The 25,922-nt window shown below is 44.1% G+C and overlaps 1 protein-coding gene across 2 annotated transcripts in view; it reads right to left on the bottom strand.

Annotated features, from left to right (window-relative positions):
* Positions 1 to 2,199: 2,199 nt before the first annotated feature.
* LOC111870340 (proline-rich extensin-like protein EPR1) overlaps positions 2,200 to 25,922 on the bottom strand; it is a 195,027-nt gene continuing 171,304 nt past the window's right edge. For both annotated transcript variants that reach the window (XM_023862537.2, XM_033753840.1), the window contains one exon: positions 2,200 to 6,345. In XM_023862537.2, coding sequence (XP_023718305.1) covers positions 2,770 to 6,345 — 3,576 coding nt within the window. In that variant the 3' untranslated portion in view covers positions 2,200 to 2,769. The remainder of the gene's footprint in view (positions 6,346 to 25,922) is intronic.

The following is a 25,922-nucleotide window of genomic DNA, read 5'->3' as shown; positions in this document are numbered from 1 at the left end:
GATTCTTTTGTCTAGAAATAATGATCCGTGCTACAAGTAAACTAGTCACAAATGGGAGGGGGGGGGGAATGTCAGTTTTGGGGAAGGGAGATTTCATTATAAGCAGGTTTTGCTGTACTTTATATTACTCTAAGTTTATTCCTACCGCCTCTGTTGTATAGTGATCAGAGATCCTGGCTACAGATCCAGAGGTCGGGGTTCGATTCCCGGCGCTACCAGATTTTCTGAGAAGTAGTGGGTCTGGAACGAGGTCCACTCAGCCTCGTGAGGATAATTTAGAAGATATTTCAAGGAAATAGCGGCTCCGATCTAGAAAACCTAGATTAACGGCCGTGTGGATTAGTTGCGCTGACCACGCGACATCCTCTATCCGCTGAAGTCGGCACCAACTTCACCGACAAGCGACGGTCGCTCGGTCGGCATAGTTCGCCTGCAGACTAAAACCACGGAGTTTAGTTTAGTTTTAAGTTTATTCCGTGTAATACAAACGTCAGTAGAGCGCCTGATTTTGGGATGAATAACCTGTTGTTCGCTTCCCGTCAATGTCACAGATTTTCGTATTCGCCACCACTGTGTCCTCAGCCCGGGGCCCGCTAAAATCAACATCCAACCCATAAAACAAGTGTTCTTTCCATAATTTAAAACACTCATGGGTTAAAGGTCTCCATCTATTGCCGAGGTCAAGAATGGATGGAGTTTCATCTCCATTCAGCATACGCCTTCTTATGCATATGGGAGGCCTCTATATTATAGGAAGATATGTAGGTTTGTCGATAGCAGAAACATAAACAGTAAAAGCAAAAATACGTAAAAGACGAAGCACTTTGACACCTGAAACATGTCGGATACCTGGGTGGCAGGATAAATAGCACAGTGCACAACAAAAACTTGTTATTACTGTTAAGAAATACAATAGAAATAATGGAGGATTGAAAGACATTTGGACGGACAAATGAAGAGGACACCCCAAGTAAGATTTCAGTTTACTGGGTACATTTAAATAACAGATCTTGTGGACACGAGTGAGTGCTAGGCCCTTACAGATGAAGCAAATTAATACATCAAGAAGTATCTGGTTATATGCAAACAGCATTCCTTGCACGCGTGGAAACGAGCCAGCAAAGAGACATTTTGCATCCAAAGCGAAAGAAAGGTGACCACTGGGAAACAAAGCAGAGGGAGCAGTTTCTAAAAAAAAAAAAGGGGGGGGGGAGCTGTTCAAGAGCTATCAGTTATTCACACTGAAAGAACATACTGTGTTTGTGTGTGTATAGCAAACGGAAAGAACGGAAAGTAAACTCCGTGGTTTCAGTCCGCAAGCGAACTATACCGACCGAGTGACCGCCGCTTGTCAGCGAAATTAATACAAAACTGAAAATGTTATTCGGCTAAGTTCTGACTGCTCCTCTCAACTGGTGGGAGCTCCATCCGTCTTCATCACACCCAACAGTAACTACAATCCATAAAAATTCCAATGTATATATAATTATTATTTTGCGATAATAAAACGTTCTCTATTCTATTACAGAAAAGGAAAAATTCAGAAATCTCATATTAATAATAATATAGGGTATTGATTATATGATGCTACCGCGCCAAAAGAAGCCCGTCGAATTCCGCGATAAATCCAGCTCAATACACTATCGCGGCGTCATAAATTGAAGAACCTGTAAATCGACAAGGCTGTGGCCACACTGAATTTGTTTCATGCTTTTCCCACCCCTGTTCTAAGGGGTTTGCATTTAAAAGCAGACAGTGGTACACTAAGGCTTGCACTGTCTTCGCTCGCTCGCAAGCCGGGATCATAGATTCGAATCCAACTCAGGGCATGGATGTTTGATGTGTGTGTGCGCGTGTTTTTCCGTATTTGTGTACAGGTAGAGGCCTTGAGACGAGCTGATCACCCGTCCAAGGAGTCCTACCGAATGTCTAAAGGCGCGTCCACATTACTCGTGCTCGTAAATCTTCGTCCACACTACTTCAGTTGCTCGCCAGGCTTCGGCGCGTGAGGATCCGTATATTTACTCGTAGTGTGTATAGGCTGTAGTCGTATTTTAATTTATTGGCTATAGTTTTTAAACTACAAATTTAAAATTTGCTTGTCTCGTGACTTGTCATATCGTCCTCATTACCAGCGAGCATAGCGAGTCACATTAGCACGAGTAATGTGGACGCGCCTTAATATCTGGTAAACCGAAGTGAAACGAAGAGATTCATGGAGGTAGGCCAAGGCTCAAATCGGGGCTGTAGCGCCAAAGGAAAAAAAAATGGTACAAAATATGGAAAACGGAATAACCAGGGTTTAGAGAAGAAATAGTACAATAACAAAGTTACAATTAACGCCGAGGATAACAAGACCAGCCTTCGAGGGCAATGTGCTCTATATCTCTCGAGTGTTCAACATATCACTCATTAATTATACCAGTGGAAGTCATAGTGTGAGTGTACTAAATGTCTAACCATTTTATGCGGTTCACTGACTTTGGCATAAGCAGCATGCGCCATAACTAGGTGTTTGAACTAGAGTTTCATTTCTGAAAGCTGAACGATAGTGGGGCCATATACCCGAGCACTAACATGATCAAATACAGTATCAAAATTAACCCAGAGTCCAATTCAAACACACATCAATAAACAAGAAAACAGTAAACGTTTTCCCAGACTGCAAACTGCTAGAAATCTTCTGGAGAACGCATAATTCAATAAAGTATTTGATCAAAACTTCGAAGGTACAACACATATTAAGATCAAGATATAGTTACATTATTTTCATGTGACAGAGTTCGGAGTAGTCGCCGCAGAACTTACAGGGCTGCTTGAGTTGACACTACCTTCAACAGCCACTGGCAAATCCCCATACACATAATTAGAGTGAGGATCGCTGAACGCTACAATGCTTCCATATTGTTCAGTGTATCCCACAATGTCTGAATCCCGCGACCCTTTATCAACTGAGCCGTCACTGTCACCAAGTGTTGAATTTGATTGAGTTTCAGCAGCGGGTATAGACTGATTGTAATCTTTCGGTTTAAAGTACAGTGCTATTTTATTATCCTTAAACGAAAAAGGTGTTGACCTAGGAGAACCAATACTTTCGGCCTCTTGCGTAGAATTTACTATCGAGTTGGACTCTGATCCAGTCTCCGGAGAGACAGTGACCGATACTACTTTGGTCACAGAGCCCTGCTCTTCTATTTCTGGTGGGGGCTGATACTCAATGAGGGACCCTGCTGACGCTTGCTGGAGGTCACTGGATGAACCGTACTCTGACGTTTGCTGAGAAGGTTGTTGTTCTATGGCGGCCAAAATATCCTGTAGAAGTCCATTTGAAAGAACCTGCTCGTGTGGAATATCTTCACCCGAGCCCAGACCACCCACAGCCCCCGCTTGTTGAATCTGAAGTGTGTATCTTCCTTGAGAACCTTGGATAGAAAAATCGCGAGTTCCACTTTGAGTTCTGAGCTCTTCATGATGTAGTGGCGAGGCCGGTGCTGATAAAGCAGTTTGTTGTGATTGAAATAACGTGTCCAAGTCCAGAGGCAAACCATTGCTAGTGAGTGCTTCTGCAACAGCGTTTCCGCCTGCGAGTGTACCGCCGTCTGTGTCAGATGATGACTGACCATTTACTGAAGAGGTCTGCAGAGCTGCCTGGTCCGGAGAACCATATATAACTTGGGGTGCTGACGGCTGGTAGTTGCCATCTGGTGCACGGTAAGACTGGGATGGTGGAGGAGCTCCATAGTTCTGGTATGACCCTAAGAGACTGTTGCTTATCTCAACACTGCCGCTTGAATGAAGTGGAGAGCCGTATGCTGAAGACGGCACTGACTGAGAACCAAACCCACTGGATGGAACGAAACTTGTTGCACCACAATTGTTGCCTGCTGACGAATGTGACGTCGGAGCCCCGTATGTATCGACAGGAGCTCCTCCAAACAAAGCTAATGTCTGAGAGCCACCACCAGAATAACTCGAGAAACTGCTTGGGGCAGGAGGTGGGGACAGACCGTGATAAGAGGAACCTGACCCAAAGAAAGTGGATGAGAGAGCTTGGGGGGATCCATAAATGATGGGAGGTGAGCCTGAATCACTGTGAGAGTTGACTGGATCCGGAACTGGTGGAGGTAAATACGTGGGACCTTTCGGAGGATTGATACCAAAGGCGTTGTTGTTGGCTACAGTCTCTCCAATGGAAGTGAGCAAACCCGCTGGCACGGGTTCTCGAAACTTCACTGGTTCCTTGGGCATGATATTTGTGTGGGTCGAAGAAATTCCAGGCACGGTAAGTTCGAAACCTTGACTTTTTGTTATTTCTACTGCCACGTTCGATGCTGGAGGGGCACCATATTCATTGCTTGGAGGCTGTGAAGAAGGGGTAATTAGTGGTTGTTCTGGTGGAATATAAGCGCCACTTGGTGCTGAGGGTGGCGCACCATATTGGTCACTTGGAGAATGCGGTGATCCTCCCACACTAGAAGGTACCCCATAACTGCTGCCTGGATCAGCTGGTGGTCCGAGATCTCCAACTGGAGGTGCTCCATAATCTCCAGAAGGTATCAGAGACTGTCCTACAGATCCTCCGCCTGATGGCGCGCCATATGAACTGCTCGGAGGAGGTGACAGTCCTCCGAAGCTCGGCGGTCCATAGACATCACTAGGAGTGCCATAAGAGGTGCTCGGTGGCCGTGGTGGCGGAAGTCTTACAGGTGCTGGAGGTGGTCCATATTCGTCACTGGGTAATCCTCCAGACGGGGCACCATATGAGTTACTTGGCGGGGGTGGAGGTCCATATTCGTCACTTGGTGGGGCACCATTTAAACCACTCGGGGGAGATAGTGGTGGACCGGGCGGAGCTCCTCCACTAGGTGGTGGACCATAAGAATCACTTGGAATCTTGGAAACCAGGCCAGGTATAGGTTGCCATCCGTCGTACTTGATTTCTGGAGGGGTTGGTGGTGCTCCGACACCTGGAGGCGGCCCGTAAGAACCACTGGGCGCAGGAGGTGCACCATACGCAGAGGAGGGTCGAGAAGGAGGTCTATAGACAGGCTTGGGTATGGGCGGCGGGCCGTATTCAGGTTTGGGTGGTGGGCCGTAGACAGGTTTGGGTGGTGGGCCGTAGACAGGTTTGGGTGGCGGGCCGTAGACAGGTTTGGGTGGCGGACCGTAGATAGGTTTGGGTGGCGGGCCGTAGGCAGGTTTGGGTGGCGGGCCGTAGGCAGGTTTGGGTGGCGGGCCGTACACAGGTTTGGGTGGTGCGCCGTAAACAGGCTTTGGAGGTGGGCCGTACACCGGTTTAGGCGGTGGACCATATGAAGGTTTGGGCGGTCCATATATGGATTTCGGTCCTTTTGAGGAATCAAAAGAATGCGATCCAAACGAAAACGAAGAGGACTGGAACTTACTTGGCGGTCCATAAACTGGTTTCGGCGGCTTCTGTGGTCTGTATGAACTTGATGAGGGGGGACCATAAGAAGGTCCTGGTGGTGTCAAATTGCCACCACCACTAGGAGGGCCATACGATGAGGACGGCTTTCCGGACGAGGGTTTGGAAGATGCATACAATCCTGGAGGAGGCTGAGGAGGGTCCGGTGGAGGTGGAGCGTAGATCACGTCTACATGATCCTTTCCTCCACCACCTCCACCACTGCCAATTGTCGGCGGTCCGTATGAACTACTAGGAGGTCCTCGTGGGGGACCATAAATTGGTTTTGGTTTCGGTGGCCCATAAATTTGAGGAGGTCCGTAAGATTGAGATGGCGGAGGACCATAGGATTGAGGAGGAGGTCCGTGAGATGGCGGAGGACCATATGAGTTGGATGGGGGGCCATGCGAAATAGGTTGGGGAGGTCCGTAAGATTGAGATGGCGGAGGACCATAGGATTGAGGAGGAGGTCCGTGAGATGGCGGAGGACCATATGAGTTGGATGGGGGGCCATGCGAAATAGGTTGGGGAGGTCCGTAAGATTGAGATGGCGGAGGACCATAGGATTGAGGAGGAGGTCCGTGAGATGGCGGAGGACCATATGAGTTGGATGGGGGGCCATGCGAAATAGGTTGGGGAGGTCCGTAAGATTGAGATGGCGGAGGACCATATGAATCTGAGGGTGCTGAGAACCCACACGGGTCAGTGTGTAAACCTCCACCAATTGCACCATCACTGACACCCCCATGCAAATGGGAGGGTGGTACAAGATCTCCAGAATCTCCACCGCTTCCACTTCCATGGTAACTGCCATCGCGGCCAGTTCCTTCATCTTCAGATGCAGAAGAATCCTCGGTCGCGGCCACATGTCGGGAGGCGAGTAGCAGACTGCATAATGCCGCCACTAGACCAGCTGCAACCTGCAAGCAAGAGCACCGTGTCGAGTACAAGTTCACAGAAGCGACTTAATTACACAGTCAGCATACTTTTCCTTCTTTCGCAAAAGTAATTAACTAAATTCATATGGCTGCCTGTTACATCTCTGAAATTACTAGATGGATTTAAGTTTAATCTGTTATCCTATGTCTATGATACGGAACCGTTATAGCTCAGTCAATACTGTGATTGGGACACAGACAAGATAACCGGGAATCGAACCCCAATTTCTGACAGAAGAAGAGTTCTCTCTTCTCCACAGCATCCAGCTCTGTTCCGTAGACCACTAAGGGTCCTACCCAATAGTTACCGGAGCCTCTTCTCCAGGGGTAGAGCGGCTCGAACGTGAAGCTCACCGTTCACTTCCATTCAGCGCCGTAATACAGAATGCAAGAAGCTGTATTACCATTCCGACACGTATTCTGGCTCAATGTTTAGCAGAGTAATTAACTGACCTATGTTACGTAAAGTTGTGATTCATACTGATCAAATATATTAATTAGTATAGTACATAAACCGTTTATAATTTAAGTTTACAGTATATGCTTCTTCGTAAAGGTAAAAAGGTAAGAGATTTTCATTACTTAAGCACTACGCCATGAATACGTATGGGGGAATGTTTTCTGCCCCGCCAGGAATCGAACCCTGACCGTCCACCCCGTAGCCCGTCGCTGTACCGACTGAGCTATAGCGGCTGAATGAATATAACTGTAAATATGATCTGCCGCCTTTTTTATTTATTCCATTCATTTATAGTTTACCTGACAACGCTCTCAGTAGCTCAGGTTACATAGTGTCGAATGGCACGATGATTAGTGAAGGCCGAATTGGAAGGGATGTGGGGGAAGTGTTTGTGGCATAATTTTGAGCTACTATCCTGGCATTTACACAGAGGGACTGAGGAAGATCGTTAAGACCGCATGAAGATATTCCCGAATACAAATAAAAATGAAAAGCTTGAGCTAACTGGACCGATCTGACTCCTTCATTCATCTCTCATATCCAGCCCCCTCACCGCCAGTACTACGTATGAGGCAGCAGGGTGTGGACTCATTAGAGGTCTCAGAAGATCAGTTAAACATGTGGTGCCATCTCTCGTCAGAAAAGAGATATGTTATCGCGGAAATGAACTGATATGAGCTTCTTAAATACAAAATTCATGAAGAGAGTGAAAATTCAATGTTGGTGTCTGAATTTGTATGTGTATTTGTTTATATCTACTCAAGTTTTACAGCCCATGTTACAGTCACCACTGCCGTTTTGTAAGTATTTATAAGGTGGGGGTAAGGTGCCTTGGATTTTTTCAATTGACCCAGTCCTTCCAGCCGCACTATAGCCCTGGGGTCGACTCGGCCTCTAACAGAAATAAGTATCAGGAATCTTCCAAGAGGTAAAAGAGGGCCAGGGGGTAAGGCTGACAACAAATATGGGAGCCTCGGCATCTCACAACACTATGGACCTCCACGGCTTGTTACAAGTCCATAGAGTTGTGAGACGTCGAGGCTCCCATATTTTCTAGACAATCTATTCACAGATGGCGGTAACGTTGTCAGCCTTACCCCACGGCCATAGCGCGGCTGGAAGGATTAGGTCAATTGAAAACATCCAAGACAATCAATGTGAAACGAACCAGCGACCTTCTTATTTGTAGCATAGTGTCTCAACCAACTACGCTACCGCGTTCCCCATACATTATAAAAACGGGCAAGATTTCCAAATGGGGTCCATTTTTGCGCGTTAAAATGAAAATTACGGAGAATAATGAACTAGCTCGCTAAACTTTGTGTTAGATGTGCATAAATTTGAAAGAACAACGTCGAATCTCAGGTTCTCACAGTGGCGACTATGAAGGGAATCGAACTCCGTGCAGTCAGGTAAAAGCCCGACTTTCTGAAGTAACGTATCGCCTCTGTCCCTTGGGCAATATTCATGAATGGGAAGGCAATGAAGATGATTTATGGGCCTACTCCATGAAACCATCTCGGCATTCGCCTGTAGAACTAAGAAACCCGCAAAAATATATTTAGGATAAGTGAAGACCCACTGCAGATTAAAACGGGTACCTCCCGAGTACTAGCGCTGAATATCACGGACAAGTAAACGTTCTGTGAAACGACTCACGCATTTCGTGCACTGAAGTGGATGCAATGAATGACAGCGGCTCAAGTGTTGCACTTTGGAAACCACTTGAATGTTTGTCATTAAAGTTGGTAACATTTTCGAAAAAATGTTAATTCTAGTTTGTTCTGGCACGATATAACGACTACCTTTACACGAAACTAATCTCAAACATCATGAACTATATCGAAGATGCTCATGGCATAAGACAAAAGAAATCTATATATACCACTAATATCTATAAATTTTAATCCTTACATACTCGATAGGTAGCTTCATAACTTGTACTCTTCTCCTAGTTAGAATGATCAAATCAAGGAGGATGAGGTGGGCAGGGTATGTAGTACGAATGGGAGAGAAGAGGAATGCATATAGGATATTGGTGGGAAAGCCAGAAGGAAAGAGACCACTGAGAAGACCAAGATGTTGGTTGGTGGACAATATTAAAATGGATCTCAGAGAGATAGGATGGGATGGTATGAACTAGATTTATCTGGTTCTTGTGAACACGGTAATGAACCTTCGTGTTCCATAAAATGCTGGGAAATTCTTGAGTAGCTGCAGAATTGGCGGCTCTTCAAGAAGGGCTCAGCTCCATGAGTAAGTATGAGTAAGTACATATTCGATATTGATTACATTAACGCTATACCGTAATGATATGATTTATGCGTATAAGAAAAGCAGTGCCTCTTCGGTTGATCAGTTTTGTCAGCAAAGGAATTTACACCCATAATTATTCAGTGTCACACGGGAGCAGGTTGGTTTAGTAGCGGTAATGGTCTACACTTTTATTCGGGAAGTACTCGGTTCAAATTTCGGACCGGACCAGCTATGACGGCAGAACTTTTTTGTGGGTATTCCTAGTGCGTCCGGGCAAATACAAGGATTCTGTCTCGATTAGGGCAGGATCTCTTCCTTCCATGTCCTTTCCAATTCATTATTCACCAGTCATCCTATCGAAGTTGTACAGTATAGATACTGATGAAACAAAGCCGAAAGAAGGGCGCAGAACTGCAGATAATGCATCTGGAAACTCGGTGTCCTTGTCGACTGTGTTCGTGCACTGTGGCTGGCGTGATGCAGTCATTAGCGCCGTCACAATTACTGTTTCGAAACTATGAACACCAGGTGACTTCACTGTCACCGTGATTGCCAATACTGCAGTTCAGCCTACATTCCTTAACTTGCTTGTTTTCCTTTCATCTTATCTCCTTATCTTTCTCCTTCCTTCCTTCATTATATACAGCATTTCTTCCATTCCTTCTCCCTTCTTTTGAACCATTCATATATCCACTCTGTCTTCTCAAATCTCTTCTTCGTTCCTCTTTTCTACTTTCTTTTCATTTCTTATTTTAGTCTCTTTTTCTTTTTCCTTTTTTTTTATTCAGTATGTACCTCCTTTCTTCCTTTTATTTGCCATTTATTTACAGTTCTGACCCATTTCCAACCACCTGCCATTCTCAGATTTGATTTCTCTAACAACCATCCCAATATTATTCCTAGATCCCCTCGTTTCTCTAAAAGACAGCTCCCCAAGACAGGTCTCCACCTAACCTAACCTGTACTCACGTCATCCCTTCTGATTCGAATTCCACATCCACCCCATTGCAGATTAATTAGCAGAGAGTATATGGAACAAACGTCGGTCACAGTAGCCGAGCGGTCTAAGGCATGTACTGTCTTCGCTCGCATGGAAGCCGGGATCGTGGGTTCGAATCCCACTCAGGGCATGGATGTTTAGTTTGTATGTGTGCGTTTTTCTGTCTTTATGTACAGGTAGAGGCCTTGCGACGAGCTGATCACCCGCCCAAGGAGCCCTACCGAATGCGTAAGATCTAGAAAGACCGAAGTGAACGAAGACGTTCATGGAGGTAGCTTTAGGCCCACTGGGGTTGTAGTGCCATTTAAAAAAAAATATGGAACGAACATCTGAAAATGCCTCGGGGAGGGCAAGGGCACAGGAAAGAGTGTCCACAAATCAATTTCATCGGGATAAACTTTAAAAGGCGATGGGAATGCATGCGACCGAGTTTCTGATTATTATTTTAGTTAAATAGACTTTAAAGGATTCTGACGATCGTGTATGCTGTACAGAACTATAAGGCTTTTTACGGACTCTATCCGTAGCGTGGTATATATACAAACAAGAAAACCACGTTTCGGGGACTGGATCTGTCTCCGTCCTCAGGTGGATGAGGCAAGATAGACCTACTCAGCTGGGCCCGTTAGAAAGAACTAGTCTCAAACACTTGCCCCATCCACCTGAGGACGGAGACAGATCCAGTTTCCGAAACGTCGTGGTTTTCTTGTTTCATATATATAGCAGATGATGGATAGAGTCCAAAATAAACATTACAGTTCTGAACATTATTTCAGTTACTTAACATTTCTATGTAACGTTCAACTCCGGCTGGTACACAGAGAGCCATGTCTAAGGAAATGTTCGAGGTCGCCTTTCGTCTTAGATAACTGTGTTATCGTTTAGAACTCGGCGTTACGTACTATTTACAGTTAATGCAGACCATCAAATAATCTTCCTTTGTAGTTATCCCATTTGTGATTGGCGAAGGAGGCACAAATTAATGGAGCGTGACGCAAAAGAAACTGTTAACGCTAATTAATGCCCAGTCAAGGTCGCAGAGAGCTATTCGTTAATACAGTCTGTGTAATTACACGCACTTAAAGCGTGCAACTTCACTGCCAAAAGGAAACGTCTCGAAGTGTCTCCCTCAGTCCCACTTCCTACTATCTAGGTTAATGCTTCACGAACAGTACCCGACAGGTGCTGCTATGTTAATCTTAAGCTAGCCGGTCACTGTAGCCGAGCGGTCTAAGGCATGCACTGTCTTCGCTCGCTTGGAAACCGGGATCGTGGGTTCGAATCCCACTCAGGGAGGTAGGCCTNAAAAAAAAAAACTCCGTGAGCTGTACTCCACAAGCGAACTATACCGACCGAGCGACCGCCGCTTGTCGGCGAAGTTAATGCCAACTTTAGCGGATAGAGGGTGTCACGTGGTCAGCGCAACGAATCCCCACGGCCGTTAATTTCGGTTTTCTAGACCGGAGCCGCTATTCCCTTGAAATACCTCCTCAATTATCCTCAGGAGGCTGAGTGGACGCCGTTCCAGACCCACTATTCCTCAGAAAATCTGGTAGGGCCGGGAATCGAATCCGGGACCTCTAGATCTGTAGCCTGACCATTAGACCGCAGGGAAATAGCAAATACCACGCTAGGAAAATATGTGTACATCAGATTGGAGTATACTTCTGCATTATCCGTTGCTATTAATCAGCCTCAAAGAGGATTAAACTTGGATTTTATTTAAATGCAGCAAGCATGAGAGGCTGAAGAGCCGTAAATCTGTAAGATCCAAACTGTGAACCGGTTTCCGCGTGAACATGTAACAAGACCCAGTAAGAACAGAACCATGCCAGCAGCAAGTTGGTCTTGACCTTGTTGCAAACGGAACGTTGCTTTCATAGCTTCAGGAAAGGGAAGGCAAAGCATCGCTGATTTGGACTCGCGCTGTGCTCACCTTGTGAGATAGCGAAATGAAATGAGTCGTTCCCATGATGCTGTGCTCCAGTCTATACCGTCTTCAGAGTCTAGAGCCCGTTGGGCACAGCATGGTCTCATCTAAAGGTAAAAAGGTGCCGACAATTCTACTCCAAGGTCAAAGTCTAGATTCCTGTTCTGCAACTAAGGTGGAAGAAAGTCAAGATAGTTACGCCGAGTAAAGCTCTGAATACTACATTAATTTCATGCCAATTCATTACAACAGCTCAGCAACGAAGGTCCTTAACGCTTCAGTGAACTCTCACAGGTTAGCATTAAATTAGGCAGTGTGAGAAGAACCATGGAAATAGTTGCTCCGGCAGAGAAAACCGAGTTTAACGGCCTTGGGGATCCGTTGCGCTGACCACTTGACACCTTCTATCCGCTAAAGGTAGCACTAACTTCGCCGACAAGCGGCGGTCGCTCGGTCGGTATAGTTCGTTTGTGGACTAAAACCATGGGGTTTGTTGTTTCTGTTTGGGACGAACAGACTGGGTGAACAACATGGGGAGAAAGGGATGTCTGGAGTTTATTTAACGAGCCTGACACTACGCTTCAGTGTATGACGTAAAAGATTGAATGACTAATTCAAAGGATGTGGAAGACAGCGGTTGTGACATAATTTTAAGATATTACCCCAACATTTGCCTGAGAATCTAAAGAAAACCATGAAAATCTGAGTCAGGATAGCTGGTGTTCCGGTCGAGATTGGAACTGGGCACCTCCTGAACAGAAGTCAGAAGTGTTTCCGCTTAAGCCAACATGTTCGCCGTGAGAGACGGAGAAAAGCGTCTTGTGTTGTTCTCGGGACTACTCACGAGCGAGAAATTAATTGCTGTCAGGTTGGGTCTGAAGGGTTCTGACGATGGTGCAGAAAACTAAAGAATTACTCGGGTTTTGAACTTTGTCCATCGTCCCGTATTCTAGAAACTAAGAAACGAGGCCGCGCCATATCTCAAGCGGCTAGCCGCTGGCTTCCCACCGCGGCGGCCCGGGTTCGATCCCGGGTATGTTCAAGTGGGATTTGTGCTGGACAAAGTGGCGCTGGGGCAGGTTTTCTCCGAGTACTTCGGTGTCCCCTGCCAATCTTCATTCCACCAATTGCTCCACAATCACCCTCACCTATCATCTGGGGCTGGTACAATAGGCCAGAAGTGGCCGCAGTACAAGGGTCTTAGTCCCACCCCACTAGCAATAAAAGAAAACTAAGAAACGTGGCGTTTTGGATACAGATCCAGTTTCCGAAATGCTGTGTCTTCTACTTTCCAGAATAGGGGATAATGGACAATGTGCGAAAACCAAGTAATTCGAATGGATGCCAGTTTCCGTAAACAGTGAACCGATGCAGTGTTGCTTAACTTATTTGAAGCACAGAAAATAAGTGTCTGGAAATACTATAAACCGGTACACAGCAGCGGCAGTTGTTTCTCGGCTACAGAGGCTCTAAAATCGTGGCACAATTTATGTGTGGATATGACAGACAGGAACACAGCCACAGGTACGAGGTGTAAATGGTCAGAACATAGTTGCAGCGTCTTATGTTTACGCTGCTGTTCGTAACTGTTATATCCCACATAAAATGCCATACACTACATTACCCTGAAGGTAAGATCAGAATTTCTTCCGAAATGTCGGCACTATTTTCTTCTCAGTCTCTACACGGAGTATGAGCCGCCCCTGAATCTTCTAACCTCATATATTTACACTCGATTACTGTAATCCGCATACATGAGGTTTATGCAATGACACCAATGCAGCGATTTAAGAGGAAGAAATTGAATTTAGGGCGCGTCTTTCAACATTACGGAGACGTCAAACGCAATCGAAAACTACTGAACTACTCAATACGTGTAGGCGAATCAGTACTTGCATTTGGAATATTTGTCATTCTCAAGTTTTTATTCTTGTACTACGTTACTGGTAAAGGTGTCTGCACCCTGTCGTGGTGGTGGGGCTCGCGTGACCCTGTGACCTGGAGAGCTATGCCAGCGGTAGTTTAACTACCGGCAGGGTCACGCATACCGGAAAGTCAATGGGTAGAGTCCAGACTAAGAGAGATACCCTGGTCCTCCAGGTTGGTGGTTGGGCATGAGGCTAACAACCTCATCCTGTAAAAAGAATTACGTTCAGAAACCTAACAGCCAGCCTCGGGTCATCATACGTGGGGTCCCTTCCTATGTCAGCACACAATGGTTGTGGAGGCTGGTTGTAGAGGAGGCCAAGGCTCACCCAGGGCTGTAGCGCCGAGTGGTAGGTAGGTAAGTAGGTAGATACGTTACTGGAAAGTTTCTATGTGTTATTTTTTGAGTCAATGATCAAACATGAGAGTTAAACAGATCAATATTAAATCGCCTATTGGAAGCAAAAGAAAAAGTGAACTTGGGAGGAAAAACATAAAAAATCATTATAGAATTTTTTTTCTGGTTGCTATATGCAATACTTCAGAATGTATTCAAATACGTTAAACAAATTTATTAACTAAGCGGCTAACAAACAAACAAACACCATTGAATACTGAGAATTGACATGTGGAGGAGAACTTATGGTTGCTCCAAGCACTCAGATCACTACTGTCCTCAACGCTACAACTAGAACCGCCACAGTGCAAGCTTTTCCATGAGAAGCTGGTAGTTATTCAAGCGGTCAACAAACGTTATGAAGTTACAAAATCCTAAAACTCTGAATAATATCAACACAGAATCTCTCCATGATCCAGTTCAAGTCTACAAAATTCGTTTCTCTAAAATATTTTATTACTATTATTTACTAAGGGAGGAACATAGACTGAGGGTGTTGAGGAGAATATTTGGACCGAAGAGAGATGAAGTGACAGGAGGTTGGAGAAAACTGCATAATGAGGAGCTTCATAACTTGTACTCTTCTCCAAGTATAATTAGAATGATCAAGTCAAGGAGGATTAGGTGGGCATGGCATGTAGCACGAATGGAGGAGAAGAGGAACGCATATAGGATATTGGTGGGAAAGCAAGAAGGAGAGAGATCACTGGGAAGATCTAGGCGTAGGTGGGTGGACAATATTAAAACGGATCACAGATAGGATGGGACCGTATGGACTGGACTGATCTGAGTTAGGATGGGGACAAGTGGAGGGCTCTTGTGAACACGATAATGAACCTTCGGGTTCTATAAAATGATGGAAAGTTCTTCAGTAGCTGCACAATTGTCGGCTTCTCAAGAAGGGCTCAGCTCCATGAGTAATAATAATAATAATAATAAAAATAAAACATTTTATTATTTTCTCTTATAAGGTAAAGTGCTGCACATAGTCTCTTCCACTGAGGTATCCCAGTGCATGCTCTCCAAATACAACAGGCTAACAGTTTTCGAACTACTCGTACAGCCACCTGGATTCAATTACTACGGCTACTGTAAAAAAGAAGTTTTCTGTCGAAATTCCAAATTCCAAAGATGACTGACTCCGCAAGTAATTTGATAAACAGGAATTCTTGTATAACAATAGGCCCACAGAGAGAAGCGGCTTCGTCTTGTCTTTATGGAGTATGCAAATCAACACCCACGCCGGACAAAACATCGTCTTGAATGCTAATTTTCTGCCTTCCTATTTCGTATGCAGTACAATGCTGTCTTGTTCTAGTCACATGTACTTAAACCCGTGGATATCGGTTAGTTTGGAGCTTCGTCAATATTTACAAACACCAAAACTGTTTCTTAAGTCTACTTCAATATCAAACAATGGAGCTGTTTGCGAGGTTATGAAATGAAACGCACAAACACTGGCTGAACATGTATATTTCGGATACGTATTGTGACGTGCTACCTGAAAGTCAGACTATAAGACGTCCATCACTAGTCAACGGCTAGCAATTCCTAGGCACCAAAGCCTAGGAAATCGTTGCCCCGTAAATGAAAGTCTAACAGTGCAGTTTGCGCCGTTACAAACGAATTTTTTGAGGCAGACACGTATTCCCACGTTCGTTGCATAGCAGCGGGTGAAATTAACCCTTCTACAAGGTATTCCTTATTCAGTCCGAATGCAAGATATAACAATTCATATCCAGCTAGAAGAAGAGAATTTGTACTCGACTTTAGCAGGAGTGAGTTTGGAGTCCGACGTGAGCTAAGGACAGTTGAACTCCGAGTAGAGCAGAAGACACTTCATGGAGATTAGCGGCGCGCGGGTGATGTAACATTGAATAAGAAACGTCTAAAAGGAGTTATAAGTGGAATAATTGTACCTGTGAGCGTAAACAGTCAGTGTCCAGTACGTATTCGTTCAAATCCGAGAACCCGCACAAATTTCTTGTCACGTTACCTAGCAAACACGCGACAGTATCTATCTGTATGGCATAGAGCGTTGTTGGGAAATCGCCTTACAAAATGGTCACCTTAAATACCGCCGAGATTCGATATTAATATTGTAATTGGTCTTAGAACGAAGTGGCTGCAGACAAAACACAAATGAGGAAGGGGACTGTATATATTACACTGGGGTAAATAAATAATAAGGTAACCTGAAGCACGGTAGGAATATGACGACATGAATGTCCTCCATAACAAGTAGCTTTCTGCATTAAGATATTCCTTACCCATAAATTTTGAGGATCCTGTCAAAATGTACTACAGCAAATGAATTAGAGAAGATGTGAAGGCATGAGACGCCAATGTGTGAGCAGCATGGCCTGGCTCCATGAGGCAGCAGATGACCGACTGAACCAGTTCTGTTACTGTCACTTGAATGAAGCAAGTTCAGGTGCTAGGTGCTTCGGCTGGTATCAATAATCGAAAGGACATGATGGAGGTTTAGAGTACTGTAATTCATTGACAGCAAAAAGCTGTTCTAATTTATTTTGAAGCCTGGAAGCCCATCCACTGCAGGCAATTTGGAGAAACTTTTCACTTGGTTATTACAAGGAGAGAAACGAGTTTAATGGTCGCAATCATAGTTGAGGTTAAGGCAAAATTATATCATTTAAAATGTCACTGTTCTCAAAATTTTTAATTACAAGAACAATTAGTAATAGGCCTATAATTTTCATCTAAAATATAACGTCTAACATAAATACTGTAACGGATTTGCTCAAAGCGTTTCTAGGCAACGGTTCAGTAAACATGGTCAACATGCAATAATGGGAGATGTTTCAGTGAACGAATGATATTGCTCGTTGCTATGCAACAGTCAGCGCACCAATGAAGTCGCTGGCTAGGAAACACGTGACTTGTTTTCTGTGTAGTCCATGCAGAGCCTATATAACAAAGACCTGTTGTAGCTTAGATTAGTGCAGAGTGCAGTAAAGTGCAGCGTAGTTAAGAATCCATGAGGATTCAGCAGTTGAAAGTACAAGGACGAGAATGCAGTGTATCCTCAGTGAATTATGAAGATTAATTTAGTACAGAGTAGGACAGAGGGGTACAGATTGATTGAAGACGAAATAACAAGACTTCATAGCGATATGAAATGCTAATTTCTGTGTTGCCAAGAGACGTTTAGTGAAGACGGACAGTCCTAGTGTGTGTGCAACGGTGAACTGTAAATTATGTAAATTTGCGATAGCGTTGCATTAATTGTAATTAAGAAAGAGAGTGTAACCGAAGTGCCAATAAATCCAATCATCCGAACTGGAACCTGTTATTTTCGTCATGCGTACCACTCTACATGTGACAAGAGTCACCAGAAGAGCGTTTAGAACTAAATTTGATTAGGTATTTGGTAATTAAGAGCACTAAACCTACAAAATTATCCGATGTGAACGTACATGTATTCTATATCGATATGGAATTCCATATTTAGCGAGAGCACTATCATGTATATATCATATATTTCAAATGGTATTCAAATTCGGGATTACTGCGGTTTTTGGACTTTGTCCCTTGCCCGGTATTCTAAAGAAAATGTTTTGGAAATTCGATATGTTTCCGCCCTCAGGTGAAGGGGTACGAAAACGAAACACCTGAGCTGTTGGGTCCTTAGGGAAGAGTTAACTTCAGTCACCAGCTTTTTGTAACGGACCCAATGTGGCAGGTATCTCGCACTGCACCACCTGAAGACGAAAACAGACCCGATTTCGAATGGTTGCGTCCTCTAGAAAGCCGTACGATGGAAAAAGACCAAAAACCCAGCAATCCCGAGTGTTATATACCATCGTCAGAAGCAATTAGAATTCGAGTATAATCACTGTCTAATTCGACATGTTGATGTACGGGAGACAGAGAATGTAAGATTGGAAAAGTTTACAGTTGCTTGCATTCCTTACTGAGTAGAAGGAAGTCTGCCCACAAGTGTCTGTGTTCGTGATATTAGTGTCAAACACTGAAAAAGGACAACAGTATCACCAAGATGAGCAAAAGTATGGGCGTAGTTATACCCCTGATGACTCTCTTTCCATCCCGGAAATCATACAGTAAATATGTCATAAAAAAATCTGAACATACACTCTTCGGCTACTTATCCTGCGTGAAGGCAAACTTCTTCAACTCTCCAAGTTACCTCAGCGTATAAAATAAACCCAAGGATGTCTGAAATCCCTATCACTAAAAACACCTTCCTAATCTGTATACACTGTATATCGCGGTATCCCTCCGTCAGGCCGTCTTTCCGACATGCTCTGTACATGGAAACTAACAACAATAGTGGATAGGTGTAAATACAGCAGCTTTCCGCTTCTGGAAAAAGGACTGAAGGAAACAAGACGTCCTAGAACGAACTAATCGCCTACTTTCTTTTCATACGACAGGGACCGCATAGAAAACGACGCCTGCAATAATTCTTCGTTGCCGCTGGAACGTCTTTACCTAGGTCTTAACTAGCAACGATAGGAGGATACAAACTCAGACACACAGACTCTCTTCTGATAATACACGGACCGAACAGAAAAAGACGAGTCCAACAATTCTGCTACTGTAGCGTGTAACCGTTGCCTCGAGAATGTGTTTGCCGACCCGATATCTAGCACCGAAAGAAGGGATACATTTAACCGAGCCGTTGCCTTGCAATGAGAGGCGGGATGAACATACGGACACCTAGTCACATAGGAGGGTTTACTAAGTATGCCGTTGAGATGGGCTCAGTTGCCACGACACACACACCAAGTTTTATAAACACTGGTTCAGGTATTCATAAGTTGTTGGGGAGGGGGGTCAGGATACATAGACAAGATGGTGGTCGCAGAAACCTAATTTAGGTAAGTAGGTTAAAAATTTACTGCTGCATGCTGTTCGAGGTCAATCTATTCCCATTCTGTCCCCGCCACGAAAACAGGCACTGGGACCAGGACGACGAAGGGTAACTGTTGTGGTCACTAAGCAACCATTTACCTTTAGCTTAGTCATGAAAGAGGGAACTGTTTAATGTCGTCATGTACATTTCTCCCCGTAAATATGGAGCGGAGAGTTTCATTATCATGCAGAAATGCTGAAATGATACGTATGTATGAAGGCTTAAGTTCTCATACGAGTACTTTCTAAGGAGGCAGAAGGAAGCATTACCTTCGGAATCTAATAAACGACCTATAAATGGTATTAGAGAATTATTTTTATTGCTAGTGGGGTGGGACTAAGTTCCTTGTACTGCGGCCACTTCTGGCCTATTGTACCAGCCCCAGATGATAGGTGAGGGTGATTGTGGAGCAATTGATGGAATTAAGATTGGCAGGGGAAACCGAAGTACTTGGAGAAAACCTGCCCCAGCGCCACTTTGTCCACCACAAATTACACTTGAGCAGACCCGGGATCGAACCCGGGCCCCGCTTGGGCTATGGCGCGGGCCGTTATTAAGGCGAGTCCACATTACTCGTGCTCGTGCTCGTCTGACTCGCTATGCTCGCAAGTAATGTGGACGATATGACAAGTAACGAGACAAGCAAATTTTTAATTTAAAAACTATAGCCAATAAATTAAAATACGACTACAGCCTATATACATTAGGAGTAAATATACGGATCCTTACTCGCCGAAGCCTGGCGAGCAACTGAAGTAGTGTGGACGAAGATTTACAAGCACAAGTAAAAGCCAGACGAGTCTCCAGACGAGCACGAGTAATGTGGACGCGCCTTTAAAGAATACCTAATCTTCACAGCAACCATGGTAACGAAGCGTGTTCTGAAATACACAGATAACAAGCGTGCAAGTGCAAGAACCTGAGGACGCTATATGTTAAGTCACTACCAGAAAAAGAGAAACTGGTCCTAAAACTTCTGCACAGATTTTTGCACGGACACGCTAGTAACACATAAGGCCCTACAAGCCCTCACATCCTTAGGCCATTCAAACCCTTGAAACGACTGTTCGAATTCTGATCTGGGAATGGAAGCATCACCTTGAATTTCTGCGTTTTCCTGCCTTCATGTAGGCCCCGATTCTGTGACCAAGGAGATCCAGAGGATCTGGATAACAGGGAGAAGTATCAGAGCGTTAAGCGCTAAGGTGGAAGTGCTGAACGGATGGTAAAGGCCTTGCTATTGTCTAACGAATCCTGCTTAAGGACTTCAGGATTCAGGGAACCTCTACATTAGAGGATCGAGCAGGTACGTGTGGAGACACCTCTGTATACTTGTATTCAGAAGGCCTTTTGTTCGAATATCAGCAGGGCTAACCTGACAAACTTTCTCGACAATCCTCTCTCTCTCCAGATGAATTGCCGGGTAAGTTGACTCAAGCGGTAACCCTTCGAAGTTGTCTTCGGAAGGTGTTCGGTTCGTATCTCAGCCGGAACACTACCCTGACTGTGGTTTTTCGCGTATTCTCTCCATAAAATTCCGGGATAAAACTTGGTCACAACCTCGTTGGTGTCTCCACCTTATCGTGGTGAGGGGGTTTGGGTATGCCAAGGACCCTGAGAGCTATACCAGCGGTAGCGTACCTACTGGCAGGGCCTCCCTTGCTGGACAGGTCAAAGGGTAGGCATCAGACGAAGAGAGACACCAAAAACCAAAAACTGATGCCGGAAGCAGCGACTTGAAGAACAGAGCAAATGATGCTCGAGATGGTTCAAGTTCGTATAGCAACAGGCGTGACCAGAGTGATTTGAACGTCTGTTGTACTGCGATGTGGAAAGCAAATGGAAAAACTACCACATTATCACTTTTCCTGGATAGTCTCTTTCCAAAAACAGAGATACCATGTGGGCGAGATGTTTTCTCTGGAGACAAAACAAACCGGAGGGGTGGATAGAAGTGACCAGAAGACGAGGAAGAAGACGTAAGAAGATGCTGGATGACCTTGGGGACAGAAGAGGATATTTTCATTTGAAGGAGAAAGCTCGAGGTATCATTAGGTGGAGGAACTGTTTTGGAAGAGACTGTGGACCTGTCGTCTGACAGATTACTGATGAATGAATGAATGAATGAATGAATGAACCACTTCCTTCCACATCATTTCTAATTCATTGTTCATTTGCATCCAGTACTTCAAACTATTTGTTCTGAATTATTGACAGCATCGCTAAATGAGGTACAGGTGTTTCCTTTCCAGTCTACATCCATTCACCAATCACGATTACTATCCGATCTGAGCAACGCTATGGGCCTGGAACCTTTGAAGCTGATAAAGGAAAGTTAAGTAAACAAAAGATTAACTAGTCTACAACAAAATTTGGAATAAGGAGAGAAAGAAATGAGAACAAAAGAAGAAAGGAAGATAATGCGAAGAAAGCAAAGGGAGAAACACAGATTCTGGGTCATGACTGCGCTGCAGCAGGAGGTGCTCGCTTAGGCAAGTTTAAGGTCACAGATTATGAAGCGGTAAGGAAATACAGACTGTACCGTGTTCTGGTGTCTTATTCGGTACTTCCTTGTCATAGTACGCATTGATTCATTTTTTATGAACAGTATCAAACGGTTTAGAAGCGAAGTAATATTCGAAAATGGACACATATGTTGTTGGTAGATACAGCATACACGCACCCGGTGAGCTTCTGCGCAACTAGCGACAGAAGTAGCCTAGTAACAAGATGACAGTGACTCAAGACTTGAGGGAAAAGTTGGAAGAATAAAGTAGGCGGAAGAATAGCTTCCGATTATATGTCTGCACTGAAACCTGATATTTTTGTGCTCATGAATAATGAACTTCACCGACTGCTTTCTCCGTCGAGGACCCGTAATGCAGGTTGAACTGATCTCTTCAACCAAAAGGACCTGCTTCCCAAAAGCTGTATCAAGTGGAACTTGGTTTGAATATCGGTCGACACGTGATAACCTCACTTAACTATTTCACAGGCTTCATCATTACCTTCAAATGGAGAAAGCTGTAACGTATGACTTGCAGGCACCCAGACTGGGCCGAGAAAAAGGGAACTTTGAGATTTTGTGTCAGTTGTTTCAGTTCTGCAACTGGAATTAAAGTTGTGATTTGCCGATTCAATCCGGCCTAGAAAACCGAAATTAACGGACGTGAGGATTCGTTGCGCTGATCACGCAACACTCTCTATCCGCTAAAGTTGGCACTAACTTCACCGACAAGCGGCGGTAGCTCGGTCGGTATAGTTCGCTTGCGGACTAAAACCACGGAGTTTGTAATTTGCATTGCCGATTCCATACCCATTTGACTAGATTTATCATTCAATCATTATCACACCTCCCGCAAGCAAAGTAACTACAACAGCTAAAACAGAGTCATAAAATAACCGAATAATCTAATGGGTACCGGGATAGAGCTTCAAATAGACCACGAGAGTTCGTCGTAAATAATTCTATGAACTATATCTGCAGGTAATATGAAAAATAGGTAAACTTATCCCTGGACTAAGCACCATGTCATGAAGACATAGGGGGGAGTGGAGGTATAGCTCCAACATTCCTAACTTCGACACTAGATGGAGGTGAACTGTTAGCCACACGATCCTGTGCGGTACCCATTGTATAGGACGCTGAGTCTAGTCTGAACCTTATGAAAAAGAGACTAATCTCTTGTTCTGCTGAGAACTGAACCCCGAATCTTCGATCATCCGGCACTTAGTCTATTTTTCCTACAGACTGAGCTTCCCGGTTCACTCTGCAGTTCACAGAGGCTACTTAAATAACCCACAGGCTAACGATATGCCAAGTAAAAGGGCTAATGTGAATTCTTGTAAAACTATTAAAAACAGAACAGAGTATCACTGCTATGGAGGACGGGTAAATGAGGAACTTCGAGGATGATATGAACAGAAAGATGGAGTACAAGTCTTTTATAAATGCATTCTTTTGTATGCTTTCGTTGCCTATCTCATTTGCCTTGGTGTTCACTTATTGCGGCTATTAAGTCTGCTTGTGATATTGCAAAGCAAATTCCATTGTGCACTACGCAGAAGAGAATCAGCAAAGATAGGTCTTTCATTTAATTAGATATTCACCAATCCAAAAAAAGCTTCAAATAAAAGTGTCAGACTTTAATGAAGTCTATATTTTATGTCAGATGCACACATTCTGTGGTATGATACGTTCTTCAGAGCAGCGGCAACTCTGAGTTTAGCTTAATTTGAAGTGGTGTTATTTGAACCAATCACTCACTCACTCATGGAGCTCAGCCCTTCTGGAGTAGCCGCCAATTCTGCAGCTACTCAAGAATTTCCCAGCATTTTATGGAACTCGAAGGTTCACTACCGTGTTCACAAGAACCCTCCACTGGTCCCTATCCTGAGCCAGATCAATCCAATCCATCCCATCCCATCCTCTCTCTCTAAGATCCATTTTAATATTGTCCACCCACCTACGCCTTGGTCTTCTCGTGGTCTCTTTCCTTCTGTTTTTCCCATCAATATCCTGTACACATTCCTCATCTCCCTGTTCGTACTACATTAGGTCAACTGAAAAAGATCCAATGACTCTATCGGGACTGGAACCCGGGACATTCCGGCATAGTGCCTCAACCAACCAGGCTACAGAATATTTCTTAATAGTACAATTCTTTATAATACCTCGATAAGTATACAAGGGAAATGCATTTTGACTATGCAATATGAGCATCAGACCGACATACAGCGCATATGATTGGATGAAATCGTGACACGTAAGAAACTCCTCTAGACCTTGAAGTGCCCCACAGTTTCGACTACAAGCGAACATGATGTAGGTCAGCCTCTCAACCTGAGGTACAGACAGTTCACGAACTCGTCTGTTTCATTCCTGGTTCGTTTAAGGACTATTCTTCGAAAGCAGATCGTTTACATGCAGAATGACTGGATGACCATGTGATCAGTGGGGAAGAATGCAGGAAGTGGAAGTGGCCTATTTTAAGCTGCCAATAAGGATAATGCTAATGGCTGTGATTTATAAAGTCGCTCAGCATTACAACCATAAAATTATGACCCCAATATTTCATAAATTAACGAGATGTGAGATTCAATTAAAAATATGTAAAGTCGTCCCTAATGGCGGACCTCACGCTAATGTATTGCAGTCAGAATTGACATACAAAACAATAAGTAAACCAAATCCACGCAGCAAAATCGAAACATCACTACCCAAACATGAGTCACGCGATTTTCACGCCGGTGAAAATTCATACTGTGGCACTTCGGGTTATGACACCGTGCAGTCTGGTAGGTGGGGGACCAACGTTTCGGAGAAACAAGTTGCCTTGATTTTAAGGACAGAAATATTACCGTCAAGACGGAGGCAGTATGGTCCTCTCAGGCGTCAGTGTCTACATACCAGACTGCACGGTGTCATAATCCACAAGACCACAACATGAACACAACATGTAGAACAAGTTACGGTCCAGTGTTGTCGTTGACAGGAATATAGTATTATCTACAGACCAGAAATACTAACGCCAGTAACGATAACGATATTTAAGAACGTTCAGTTTTCTGTATATAAGCATCCTGTTGCAAGCTATATAAAACGTCTACATATAACACAGTCCGTCAATAATGCAACAAATTGTTCCTTTCTCTTGCACTTACACTTTTAACACAACATGCTTCGGTCCTAGATGGCCATCTTCAGGTGTCTTGATATATTTTAAAACTGCTACACTGCATTAATATGCGCTAAAATCAAACGCTGTAGTCCATTAATAAAATAAAATTAAATACATTAAATTTTCTATTAAAATAGTGAAGACAACACCACACGCTGCTACAGGGAACAGCGCACAAGCAAGGGGCACATTACAAAGAGCAGACGTAACAGAATAACGGGCTAACGAACATAAAGAGCAAGCTGCTGCAATAAAACACCTGGACATAAACATATGGTTCTAAACATGTGGACGACATCCCTTGTGAAGAGGCATAGAATTTTACAATAAGTAATGAAAATATTTTAATAGAAAATTTTAATGGAGTTTATTTTATTTTATTAAGTGGACTACAGCGTTTGATTTTTGCGCATATTAATGCAATGTTGCAGTTTCAAAATATACTAAGACACCTGAAGATGGTCATCTAGGACCGAAACATATTGTGTTAAAAGTGTAAGTGGAGGAGAAAGGAACAATCTGTTGCATTATTGGTGGACTGTGTTATATGTAGACGTTCAGTTACCTTATTCTGGACGAACCTGAGTAATATAATTGAAAACCTGCAGAGATAACCTCACATCTGTAGAAACCTATATTTAGTTCCACTGCTGAGAAATTAACGTGCTATCACGGGCCGTATTCTTCCATTGTGTCTCACATAAAAGACCACAACTTCACATAGCCTAACCTAAATAACACGTGGAACAATTCATGGGTCCTGTCAAGGTCATCCACTTTCTTCATCTGTCTGACCCTGGGGCTTCCTTTCTCAACCTACAACTACTCCCTGCCGTAAAAAAATCATTATGTTACGAAAATGAACACAAAGCCTCGGACCTGGACGGATCGTTTGGTGAGGGTGTTTGAGAACAGGGTGTTGAGGAGAATATTTGGACCGAAGAGAGATGAAGTGACAGGAGGTTGGAAAAACTGCATAATGAGGAGCTTCATAACTTGTACTCTTCTCCAA

The sequence above is a fragment of the Cryptotermes secundus genome, unplaced genomic scaffold, assembly GCF_002891405.2.
Source record: "Cryptotermes secundus unplaced genomic scaffold, Csec_1.0 scaffold1495, whole genome shotgun sequence".
NCBI lineage: Eukaryota > Metazoa > Arthropoda > Insecta > Blattodea > Kalotermitidae > Cryptotermes > Cryptotermes secundus.
Note: the sequence above shows the minus strand (reverse complement) of the source record. Positions and strands in the feature narration are given on the sequence as shown.